This window comes from Aethina tumida, chromosome 5, assembly GCF_024364675.1.
Source record: "Aethina tumida isolate Nest 87 chromosome 5, icAetTumi1.1, whole genome shotgun sequence".
Lineage (NCBI taxonomy): Eukaryota > Metazoa > Arthropoda > Insecta > Coleoptera > Nitidulidae > Aethina > Aethina tumida.
Genome location: NC_065439.1, coordinates 13,530,321 through 13,544,188, shown reverse-complemented (window position 1 = coordinate 13,544,188; position 13,868 = coordinate 13,530,321). Strand labels below are relative to the sequence as shown.

At 35.0% G+C, this 13,868-nt stretch overlaps 1 protein-coding gene across 1 annotated transcript in view; it reads left to right on the top strand.

Moving 5' to 3' along the window:
• Positions 1 to 13,868, top strand: part of LOC109602801 (uncharacterized) — a 166,585-nt gene that overhangs the window by 54,421 nt on the left and 98,296 nt on the right. The window contains exons 3-5 of the mRNA XM_049967938.1: positions 1,624 to 1,822; positions 11,888 to 11,992; positions 12,522 to 12,638. Of these exons, the coding sequence (XP_049823895.1) occupies positions 1,624 to 1,822; positions 11,888 to 11,992; positions 12,522 to 12,638 (421 nt within the window). The remainder of the gene's footprint in view (positions 1 to 1,623; positions 1,823 to 11,887; positions 11,993 to 12,521; positions 12,639 to 13,868) is intronic.

Sequence of the window (13,868 nt, the reverse complement as noted above, 5' to 3'; positions counted from 1 at the left end):
CCTTTCTGTTTTGCGCTAAATATTTTAGTAGCATTCATCTTCACTAATTTGAATTTAACATTTAAAAATTATTTAGGACGAAACACTAGAAACTCTATTAAAATTTTTATTACGGTTTTAAAATTTGTTTGTTATTCATAAAAATCACCGTTGTCGACAGTTTTAGCGCCAATTAATTATTCTACTTTCATTTATTCAGTTTTGACATTCGAATAAGAACGTTTCCCTTAATTATATAATTAACAGTCAAAATTAATGTAAGCCATTAACAGTGACATTCTGTTAGATCATTTTCTCAACTTAAAATATCACCAGTGATGATGCACAACCGGCATCACATTAATAAATAATTAATTCAATCGAAATTGCACAACTTCCTGTTGTAAAATGTAACAAAACACCTTTAAGTAATTTCCAAATTTTACAACCTCGAAACTAATTACAAAAATTGCCTTTGATGATTTAATGGCTGCGATCTTTTTGTCCATCCTTTATTCGAGCCTCTTCTCATCTGCACCTTGGCATTGAACGAATAAAAAAAGGAAGCTTAATTAGGTAATTACTTACACAAATTTCAATATTGTTTGTCTCGAGTCGCATGCAGATTTAATTCGCTTATAATTGGCGAAGGATTTTTTACCGCCGTCGCCGTTAATTACTTGCGAAGAAGTATTTTAACATGCACAATGAAACTGTGTTGCCGCATTAATCAACCTCGCGGTCATTAAAATCGCACACTACCGAGAAATTCGACTGGGCCTTGGAGGCAAAACTGGGCTAGTTAATGTATGCAACACGGTAGGCGGTTTCAATGCTGCAGAAAAACTGAAAAAATACTCAGCGAAAACAAAAACCTATTTGTGCCCATTATTCCGTGAGTACAGTTAAAGAAATTCCGCACTTAATCGTATTATCCTCGTGGTAATGAGATTACGGCAAGAACCGAGTTATATTCTAATAACGATTTTTTGCCGGCCGATTGTCCGCGATCGTTAATGATTTTTCCATCGAAAACTTTCAATTACCGGTGGCGTCTCTCGGAAACCCCTCGGTCGCAATTATCGGGTGGGCAAAAAACCTGCGGCGCCTGAAGGAGTTGCACTAAAAATTAATTAAGTTGCGACTAATTGATTTTTTCTAAGGCGAGCCGGGGAATTTGCAATCTGGATAATGTCCGTGCACAATGGGTTTCGATGTTGCGGATACGGTAACTGTGGCTGCGAAATCAAACTTAATCAACATAACAATGTCGAGTGAATACAATTTCGGAGTTAAAATTTATATTGATATTAAATGGCCTTATCCATGTTTAGACAGGCACTATAATACTGTTGTGTATAAATCTCTCGACACAAGGCCATATATATATTTGTTGTTAACTGTACAATATCGTAAATCAAAACGCAACTTACACCACCATAAACAAAGACAAAGAATTCAGCGAATTATAACTGTTACCCACGGTGGGTCCTAAGAAAACTACCGCTAATCCCGGCCAGAATCTCAATGGTCCGCTGATCCCGATCTCGAATCTCCTCAGCTAATTTAACACGACATTATTTGACTCGATACATCGAATTCCGCTTACTAATTGTGTTTTTTTTTTTCGTTTGTTTGTTTCAGACTGCCCAGTCCTTCGGAGGGATTGGATTTGGTATAAAACGAGAGATATTTTTTCTAAATTTAGAGGACGGATACTTTGGCTGTCAAGTGAACGAATCGACGGACGTGCTGCAACTGTTCGAACTGTCGAAGCTGTGTGACGGTGTGCCGAATTGTTTTTTAGGATCGGACGAACTTGCCAAAGAGTTAAAATGCACAAGTAAGTACAAAATTTTAAACTTAACATACATTATTAATTTCACATTCATTAAATATGAATTTTAAAGAAAATACATAAGAAAGGGTCGAGCAAAATTAAAGAATCTTTCATCGGTTTCATATTGTAATTTAGTTAATTAGTATTTTATAACATATCCCTCATAGGCATCTATTACTCATAGAACCAATAAGGTTATAGATATATTGCTTTGGAATTATATTCCATGTTGCAACAATTACACTATACAAATATTTAGAATTTTAATTTTTTTTCTACATGGGTTGATTGAATTTCCTTCCATAATTTCCCAAAGTTCTCAATGGTATTAAGATGTGAAGATGCGCTAACCATTATAAAATTGTCCCATCATCATCTTCTGTATAGTTTTCTCTTTGAGGACGACCATATACTGACGTCTATCCATTATTTCATTAATTTTTCTTAAAGAACCCACTTCAATGCCAGAAAAGGAACCCCAAACCATTACATTTCCAGTACTATGTTTAATTGTACCCACTGTAGTTTGGATAGAACCTCTGACTCTGAAGGCCTCATCCAATCAATAGCATCTGAATTATGGATATTACACGCAGGTTTTCGTGAATATAAATTGTTTTTCCTCAGAGGTAGATGAAACAGTTGTATATTTTTAAGGAAAATACATATAAAAGGGGCGAGCAAAAACTTCGTTGTCATATTAAGTATTTAATTAATTAGTATTTTATGGCATATCCCTCATATCTCATAGAACCAATAAGGTTATGGATATATTTATTTGGAATTGTATTCCATGTTACAACAATTGCTCTATACAAACCTTCTGAATTTTATTTTTGTTCTACATGGGCTGATTAAACTTCCTTATCCATCATCTGCCGAAAGTTCTCAATGGAATTAAGATGTGCGTTGAACATTTTAAAACTGCCACATCACCGTCTTGGAACCATTGCTTAACAAATTTTCATCATTATTATCATGATGAAAGCACTACATAATTGGCATGTTTTTTTCAGCATAGCTATGTCTCACTGAGGATATCCATATATTGACAACTAACCATTATTTCATTATTTTTTAAAAAAAAAAAACCACTTCAAAACCAGAAAAGCAACCCCAAACCAACCAAATTGTAACGACTGTGTAATTTGAATAGAACCTGTTATTCGCCTCATCTAACCAATTGCATCTGAATTATGGAGGTTACATCTGCTTTCTTAAAAATATTCCAATTGATAATGGTCCAGTTTATGAGCTCATGTCTGTTTTTCACGGACATGAAGATCCTTCGCAGATGTCGATGAATCGCATGTACAGAAATCTCATCATCTCCTAGTTTCTTCTCAATTCCTACTGTTGTTCTGAAGAGGTCCTGCACAAAAGTTATATAATGCTGGTCGTCTCTGTAAAAAAAATTAATTTTGAAAATAATAGATCTAACCTTACCTGAGCTAATCATTGAGTTACATCTATTGCCATCTGCTTGGGATCATTATCATGCAGAAAAGTGCCATATAATTAGCATGATTTCTTCAACATGTGATAGCATTGTATTGTTGAGGATGTCAATATACTGACATTTATCCTTTATTCCATTAATTTTTCTTAAAAAAAGCATCTTCAAACCATTACATTTCCAGAACCACGCTTAATTGTACCGACTGTGTAGAATTGATAGAACCTATTATTCTCTGGAGGCGTCACCCAACCAATTCCATCTGAATTATGAAGGTTAAACCTGTTTTCTATTCCATTTGGGAATGATTCAATTTACATGCTCTTGTCTGTCTTTCATGAAAATGAAGTTTTTTACAGGTTTTTGAGCATGCAAATTGTTTTCCTTCAGACTTCGATGGACTGTATGAACAGAAATATGATCACTTAGTTTTTTCTTAATTTCAACAATTGTTCTAAAGGAGTCCTGCACGAAAGTTGTATAATGTTGATCGTTTTTCTAAGGGACAGTAACTACTGGTTCTCTCTGTAGAAAAAAATTGAAGATTTTGAAAATAATAGTTGTAACCATATCTGAGCTAACCGTTGCTTTACAACTTTTGCCATCTGCTTAGGATGTTAAATGTTAAATACTTAACATGTTTTCTTAAGCATTCAGTAAGATTGTGTGGTTGAGGATGTCTATAATATATTATTCCATTAATTCTTCTTAAAGAACAAACTTAGATACCAGAAAAGCATCTCCAAACCATTACATCCAGCATCATGTTTAATTGTACCCACTGCGTAGTTTGGATTGAACCTCTTGTTCTCTGGAGGCCACATCCAATGAATAACACCTGAATTATAGAAGTTAAACCTACTTTCATCAGATAACAGCACTGTATTCCACTTGATAATGGTCCAATTTACATGTTCATGTCTATTTTTCATGGAAATGAAGAGATTCTTCGTAAGTGTAGCTTTCAGACGTCGATGAACTGTGTTTACAGAAATGTCAAAAGCTGTACATTTTTTTTTGTTGACACTGCTAGTCGCTTTCTAGGTCTTCCTTCTCTAGAGGTCGTCAGAAGTTTAATGGTTTTGAAAATACTGACCCTATTTAATTCCAATTGGCTAGGAATGTTAGATTGGTTAACTCTAGTCTTATCTTTGGACACCACCAGATTACAAATAGACTTTGAACACCATCAGTCATTTTTTAAATACAGAGTGTTTATTTCCAAATTAGTAGGGTGAAAAAAATTGTAGTAAACTTAATAAACAGTTATAAATTGAAAGTAAAATGTTTTAAATATTTTGTATTTGTTTATCTAATATTGCTCAGCAATATCTAGTATGTAGACAATAAAACCGACTCGGATCAGGTTCTCACATCGACAATTTCATACATACACACACTCACAAACGTAAAATTAATAGTCGGCAATAAAATCATCGAGAGTTCAATACACTGATAAAACGGCATAAAAAATGTCTATGATCGTGGCCATTTTTTATTTTTTTTTCACCGTGCGTAGCAGATGTGTGCGGAGCAACTTCATAAATTGTTCTGTCATATCAATAAACACAGCAACGAGAACATTAACTGTGAACACGCACCATCTGACAAAAGTCACTGCGAATTAATTATCCTAGCTAACTAGGATATTTGATCTAATTAACTGCACGTCGCCATATTGTTTTTATTTCGTCGTCAATCAATGCCCGATCGATAAGTATCGACGTATGTCGTCGGTAAATACCATTTCTGAATTTAAACCAAGATTAAAATCTCGCACGGTCACATTCTATTTTATCCGTGCGTCGCTGACAATGATTGAAGCCACAATGCCCGAAACGGCATCTCTTGCCCAATACCCATTATTAATCGGGCAACATCCCGAGCCAATCTCGCTAGATTAGCACAACTGTAGGCTTTGTGCATTTGTTAAGTTGGCACGCCATTTGTAAGTGCTCAGCATTAGCATTAGCCCGACAATGACTAACAAATGGCTCCGTTTCATTTCTCCCGAAGACCGAACAAATCATGCTGCGACGGCCAAATTAATATTTCACGACGGACTAATCGATCGATCCGGATCATGGCGGAGCAGTTCTCACAGTTTTTTATGAACCGGGGGAGGTGTGTTTGCATGCGGTTTCGCGAATTAGCGACTCCAGGAAGCGATTTCTGGTAGGAGGAAACGTCTCGGATAATATCCCGTTCGCATGCAACACCGAGGGGCAAACACGACATCGAGATCTCGAACAGAACCGTAACACTGTTTATCGACCGTCCATTAGATTTGGGAACCGAGATTGCACCGGCAAATATCGAGTCCCGTCTTCCCGGCGGTGGCCGGCGAACGCAACATTGTAGCTTATCTAAAAATAGTTGCAACATGAATAACAACCGGCATTAATTCACGTTGCAACATGCATTATTGTTGGTGTGAACGTTGACTGCAAACAAATAGTTTATAATAGAATGTAAAATTTATGATCCGAGTGCGGATGCATCTTTAAACCGCTACCGATGGTTGCACGTGTAATCAGGCATCGCCGTAAAAAATAATGGCATTTCCTTTCAACACACCAGCAATTAATCGATTAGATCCGTTACTACAAATAAAAGCCGATCGGACGCGTTGCATTTGTTGTGCGCTCAACAACGACTAACTGGATCGGGTGCGTTTTATTTACGCGTTATCGACGATTTCGACGTACGTTAATGGCTCCGATGGTCCATCCATCAGGGAGTTAATAAGTGGCTCAGATTAATGATGCAAACTGGCCATATCGCAGGAAGCGTTTCCATTATTCCTCCGTTGCCACGAATTTACTGGTTCGGACGAGTCCGTAAGTCATTTCTAAAACGCATCCTCGACTCTTCCTCGTGCTGGAAACGCCGCCGTAATTAAACCGGCGACAACAATACGAACTCATTATACTAACGAGCCACTATGTTTCTAGCCGGTTAATTTTGATTGAGAGTTATCCGTAAATAACACGCTTCGCACTGCCTTTAGGGGGGAGTTCGTTTTTGTGTTACACTTTTTCTCTGGTTCTCTGGCACTGATTAATGCCGTGCTGTGCAACGGTCGGAATTAAATTAGCATGTTTACGATTGCCGTTGTCATAAAGATGATTGAACAGTAAAATAGATCACTGTGGGAACATGTACCCATCGATCCAAGATTCGTTTTCCTCGCGAGTCACATCTGGAAATTAATTTTTGGAGGTCGTTTTATTACGATTCAACCTTCAAACGAGATTACTTACTATTATTTAATTTGAAATTGACGAATTGAATATCAAGCGTGAAATCATAAAGTCATTTGGACTTGTTCCTAGTGTTGGTGACTATCGAAATGATCGATGTGTGGATGAACTGTGCAAAAAATTGTGGCAACCTTCGCTGTGGTTAATGATGGTTAACGACTAATAACATCGCGTCAATATTTTTTCAGGCATACGTGTACGGTTTTGTAAAATTAAAATTTTGCCTGGGGTTTGATGAACTGATAAAAATGACTATTGAGAATTTGTTTGCATTAAGCAGGAATCCAAAACCGTTAGATCATTATCACTTATTAATTCTGTATGTTAATCTGGTAGCCAATAAACGAATATCATACGTAATCAAAATTAGCATATCCAGGATAAAAATCGCAGTGAAGATGATGTTGTTTATAAATAAATTACTGGAATTGGAGACAAGTTTTATCTGTTTTTTTTTCTGTTAAAAATTTTTCATCAATTCAGTTTTGGATGAAGTTGTTTGTCTATTAACTTGGAATGACATAAAAATTTTAAACTATTATGGACTATTGTGAAAACCTTTAATTAAGAAGAAATATTTGCGGACAGAAATATTTATCCAAATAGCTAAAAAATGGCGTATTTAATTTTGTTTAATTATTTTATATATACCTTAAATTAAAGTTTTTTAATTGTAATTTTATTTTTAATGGACTTAATAACTTAATAAGTCATTTTATTGTGGTTTTTATGCGATGTGAAAAACTTAATCCTTGAGATTTTTTACTTTTGTAATTACTTTAGAAGATTCTTCTCGTGAATAGGATATTTTTTATGGTATTAAAACTAAATGCACGTAAAAAGTTATAATTGGTAATCCTATTATAGATTTTAATCTCCTGCGATCGTCCCATTATTGCAAGCTTGAGCTATTATTCAACAGGTGGCATTATAATTCCCACGTTACAGATATAAAACACACATCACACACCTTGTTGTGGGTTGCCTACTTAGCAATTACAATCAGTATCAAGAATCAAGATAAATGATGGTGGATCTGTAAAGTTAAAAATGAGCACTTAAACACAATGATAAACTTTCACAGAATGAAATGAACTAGCAGATCTAATAAATGACAAGACCAGTTATTTCAAGGCTGCTATGTAACAAATTTTTTAACCTTTTAATTGCTGTTATTTTGCCACTTTATCAATGTTGAGAGACTAATTTTCTGTCAAGGATCAAGATATATGATGGTGAATCTGTAAAGTTAATAACCAGCACATTAAACGCAATGATAAACCTCCACAAAATGATATGAACTAAAGGATCTAATAAGTGACAAAACCAGTTAATTCTATGCTAACCAATTTTTTGTCAAGAAAAAGATACATGATGGTGATCTGTAAGAACCAGCACTTTAAACATAGAATAATATGATTTAAAGGATCTAAGAAGTAGCGAGACCAAGAATCAAGATAAATAATGGTGCAGTTGATATGAGCAAAATAATCTAATAAGTGACAAGACTAGTTATTCTAAGACCGCCGTGTAACAAATTTTTTCACCCCATTAATTGTTTCTATTTTGCTACTTTACCAATGCTGAAAAACTAATTTTTTGTCGTATATAAAAAGTTATAATTCGTAATATTATTCTAGATTTTAGACCCCTGCGAAAGCTCCATTACTACAAGCTTGAGCTATTACTTAACAGGTGGCAGCATAATTCCCACGTTACAGATATAAAACACACATCGCACACCATGTTGTGGGTTGCCTACTTAGCAATTACAATCAATAAATCAGCGTGCAAGGTGTCTTTTGAACAGTTTACCGGCAACATTTGACATATTCAACAGTTACTTAAGTGAATACCCGCATAAATCTGCCTTCGGTATCACCCGCGTAGCATCTTATCACCACTCAGTACGGCCGGGCCATTGAAAGCCACCGCGGTGTACAGTCCCATGGGCCGTTGCGCATCTGAACCACGAAAGATAAATGTTGTCCCTAGACAAAAGGCCGGGCATTTAAATGGCATCGGATGCCGATGAATGATTCATGCGCACGACCGCCGCCAATGTCCGCCGATCCGCGGCGCGTTATCTGCGGCGCAGAACAAGATCGCCATACTTGGGCGCAATGTCAATCGTAGGTTGGATTTTTTGGTGCCGGCCGCAACAAGTTCTAATGGTTCCGTGGGCGTAGCTAGCGCCACGTTTATCACGTCGATTGGAATTGAATTCGAATGCGAGCGGAGCCGATTATCGGGACGCGGGAATTTGCTGTTATCTCGTGGCTGATCTGCCCCCCCCGACAACGCCGACGTGTCGGTGGTACCCCGAAAGCAGCTTCTACGATTAATCGGTTTGTTTTGATTCGGGAGACTGACGTTGGATAATTTTTTTTTGGACGGCTTAAATTGGTGTAGACATGAGACCGTACGGTTTACATCGATCGGATGTCTGATAGTGGCGTGCGGTTATTTCAAGAATGATGCTCTAAAAATGTAGATTACCCCATTGAAAGATTCCGCGATGGCTTCGGCAAAATTACCATACAGGATAGATGCACTATAAATACCATTAGCGGATTTTTTTCCCCATTAAATATTCAAAATCAGACCCAGTTGAAAGTTATCAGTATGCCGTACCTTTTTTTTTTAACTCGGCAACCTGAAGACTCCCGACGATACGATCTAATTTACTGGCGCTGTTTTTCAATCGAGATTTATACTGAAAACTGAGAACAAATTGTTGGACGGGATTTAAATTGAATGTTGTTCCAGTCGAGGGAGGTTTATCTATTTTAATAAATCGCCTATTCATTACCATAATTTCTTAATGCATTTAATTATACCATTGTATAAGGAGAAATTAAGTAATCTTAATTGATATTCTATGTATACGTTCAATGGATTTCTCAATTTAAAATAATGTACACAGAAAATAAACTAACGATAGCTAAACGCTTCATCAGCCCTACTTCGCTTCGCATCGTTGACATTGAACTTGCATTGTCCAAACCACATAAATAATAACAATGAATTGTTGTAACTCAACCATATTTTGTTTGTATAATTAAAAAATTGTAAGGGTTTATAGATAGTATATGAAAATAAACAATTTCTTGATTTGGATTGATAAAAATCAAGAACCAGTTGTCTTTACCAGCACTTTCACAAAACACTATGGACAAATGGATATAATAGGTGACAGAACTGCTTGTTTCAAGATTACAGTTTAACTCCCCTCTAATTGCTGCTATTTTGCCACTTTACCAATGTTGAGAAACTAATTTTCTGTCAAGAATCAAGATAAATATTGGTGCATCTGTAAAGTTAAGAACCAGCATTTTAAATACAGTTGTAATCCCCCACAGAATGATATGAACTAAAGGATCTAATAAGTGACAAGACTAGTTATTTCAAGGCTGCTATGTAACAATTATTTTAACTCTTTAATTGGTGTTATTTTGCCACTTTACCAATGTTGAGAGATTAATTTTCTGTAAAGAATAAAGATAAATGATGGTGCATCTGTAAAGTTAAGAACCAGCACATTAAACACAGTGGTAAACTCCCTCAGATTGGTATGAACTAAAGAATCTCATAAGTGACAAGACTAGTTATTTCAAGGTTGCTATGTAACAGTTTTTTAACCCTTTAATTGCTGTTATTTTGCCACTTTACCAACGTTGAGAAACTAATTTTCTGTCAAGAATCAAAATAAATAATGGTGTTTCTGTAAAGTTAAGAACTAGCACTTTAAACACAGTGGTAAACCCCCACAGAATGATATGAACTTATGGATCTAATAAGTGACAAGACTAGTTATTTCAAAGCTATTAAGTAACAGTTTTTTAACCCTTTAATTGCTGTTATTTTGCCACTTTACCAATGTTGAGAAACTAATTTTCTGTCAAGAATCAAGATAAATAATGGTGCTTCTGTAAAGTTAAGAACAAGCACTTTAAACACAGTGGTAAACCCCCACAGAATGATATGAACTAAAGGATCTAATAAGTGACAAGACTAGTTATTTCAAGGCTGCTATGTAACAATTTTTTAACCCTTTAATTGCTGTTATTTTGCCATTTTACCAATGTTGAGAGACCAATTTTCTGTCTAGAATCAAGTTAAATAATGATGCATCTGTAAAGTTAAGAAGCAGCACTTTAAACACAGTGGTAACCCCCACAGAATGATATAAACTTAAGGATCTAATAAGTGACAAGGTTGCTTTAATTGCTGTTATTTTGTTATATTACCAATGTTGAGAAACTAATTTTCTATTAAAAATCAAGATAAATGATGGTGCATTTGTAAAGTTATGAGCCAGTACTTTAAACTCAATAGTAAACCCCCACACAATGATATGAACAAAATAATCTTGTCAAGACAAGACCGCTGTGTAACTGTTTTTTTCACCCCTTTAATTGTTTTTATTTTGCTACTTTACCAATGCTGAAAAACTAATTTTCTGTCAGGAATCAAGATAAATGATCTCGTATAATGAGAAGTAAACGAGACAATCTGGTGGCTGCTTTTTGCTGTGCTGAAGATAGAGGGCAATTTATTTGATAAATACATTACACGTATTTTTTTCCAATTTTTGCACTTGCCGAGATTAAGCCCCGATACGAGCGGTAGATGTATAAATAAATAGTATCAATTTAGAATCTTCGTAGACATTAATTACCGACTGTAATAGCGATAACTTAAATAAAACTGGTTTTAAAAATAGGTTTATCGTGTAATCTTACAAGTAACTTACAACATAAAAGTTAATTTGCATGAAATACGTAATATTCAGGCTTCGCGTTGCGATGGCCACGGATTAATAGTATCTTCGACCTGTTCCTGAGCCAGATATATCACGGAAATTAAAGGCTTAAAGACAGCCTAGCCAGCACGTTGCAGGCGCACAATTTCCGATGACATATTAAAATGGTTCGACTTAATTTTTAGGAGATTCCCGCCGAGTTTTTCGACATTACGGCATTGTCCGGGTCGTTATAATAATTCCTCATTAAAACCGATGTTTGTTACCGATGCAAACGGCTCCTTATTACCTTGCCTGAAACTATTTCACGTTTTGCACTCGTGAGCGGAGCATTCGTTTTTTTCTTAATTCAGTCCGTATCTCGGGTATTCTGCATAGGGAAGAAAGGCTTTTCTTTTGTTCGCGAATATTTTCTCGTTTGCTCGACCTTTAACTTCGCATTTTAATGGCCACGTTCCGCGGCCATTCCAGCCATAAATTAAACAGTTTTAATGCCCCGTTCGGGTGAAATTATCGCGCAATTAGGGACCGAACGTGACGCCGCGATTAGAATTATCTCACGTGATTATTGTTTTCTGTTTCAGATGATTGTCGGAAGGACGACGGTACCGAGTGTCAGAATGGTGCCTGTCTCGACAACCAATGTCACTGCAACGACGGTTTCGGTGGCTGCAGTTGCGAAGTCCCCGGTAAGTGTTTATCTTCTTCTGCGTGCATGCGATGCAATTAAATCTGGATCCCGTTAAGATGGGGCATGCATTTTATTAAGCAATTAGTTATTTCGTGTTGTTTATTCTAGTAGTTGATGATAATATCAGTTGTTGTTTTTTTTTTTTTCTTTTCGTGAAACTGTACACTGAGAAGACAATAAATTATAATCATATTTAAACATTCATCTTCTTGTGCCAGACCTGGGCGATTGTTTCATTGTAAACAGTCATTATGCCCAAAGGTTTTTTATTTTCAACTCCTATTATACAATGGTGAGAGGAACGATTACGGTTAATCTTTTTTTTTGTCCATTGTAACGAGATGTATTCCTCAGTTTTTTCGTTCCTCACCGACGGTACGTGAATGGAGAATTATGTCGTATAATTTACGAACTTGACAAGCGCTCATTTCGGTCCGATGGAACGATTATTTGACGCTATTAGGAAGATGATTAGCAATTACGAGACCACACAATAATTTCAACGTTTTTTTTTCTTCTCTTTTCAGATGAAAACGAATGTAAATACCGACCGTGCGATGTGTTTGCGCATTGTACTAACACTTTGGGCAGTTTTTCCTGTACGTGTTTCCCCGGATATCATGGAGACGGTTTCCACTGTGAAGGTAAGTTTTCTTAAGATTCATTTATCGTTTAAAAAAACATAAAAAAGTGAACGACAAATGTATAGAGAAGATTTGAAGACAATATTAACATATTTTGATGTCACAAATTGATTTTTTCTACTGATTCAATTGAGAGAGCAGGAGCTGAAAAAAAAATGGAAAAAAGGAAAAAGATGTATCAAAGTAATCATTTTTTTAAAATAAAAGAATTCCATAAAATTTGAGAAGATTTCAATGTAACATTAACATATTTTGATCACATGTCTTTATTTTTTCAATTTCTTCAATTATTCTAATATTATAAACTAAGAGAAACAAAAATGACAAACATGATGTAAATGATGTTAAAATTGACTGATCTCTCTAAATTTTGAAAAGGTTTGAAATTAATATCGATATATTTTGACCATATAGATTGATTTTTTCTACTGCTTCCATTGTTAAGAAAGCAGGAGCTGAAAAAAAATGAAAAAGAGGAAAAAGATGTATCAAAGTAATCATTTTTTGAAATAATAGATTTCCATAAAATTTGAGAAGATTCCAATGTCATATTAACATATTTTGATCACATGTCTTTATTCTTTTTATTTCTTCAATTATTAAAATGTTATAAACTAAGAGGAATAAAAATGACAAACATGATGTATATGATGTTAAAATTGACTGATCTCTGTAAATTTTGAAAAGGTCTGAACGCAATATCGATATATTTTGACCACACAAATTGATTTTTTCTACTGTTTCAATTGTTAAGAGTGCAGGAGCTGAAAAAAATGAAGAAGAGGAAAAAGATGTATCAAAGTAATCATTTTTTGAAATAACAGATTTCCATAAAATTTGAGAAGATTCCAATGTCATATTAACATATTTTGATCACATGTCTTTATTCTTTTTATTTCTTCAATTATTAAAATGTTATAAACTAAGAGGAATAAAAATGACAAACATGATGTATATGATGTTAAAATTGACTGATCTCTGTAAATTTTGAAAAGGTCTGAACGCAATATCGATATATTTTGGCCACACAGATTGATTTTTTCTACTGTTTCAATTGTTAAGAGTGCAGGAACTGAAAAAAATGGAGAAGAGGAAAAATATGTATCAAAGTAATCATTTTTTGAATTAACAGATTTCCATAAAATTTGAGAAGATTCCAATGTCATATTAACATATTTTGATCACATGTCTTTATTCTTTTTACTTCTTCAATTATTACAATGTTATAAA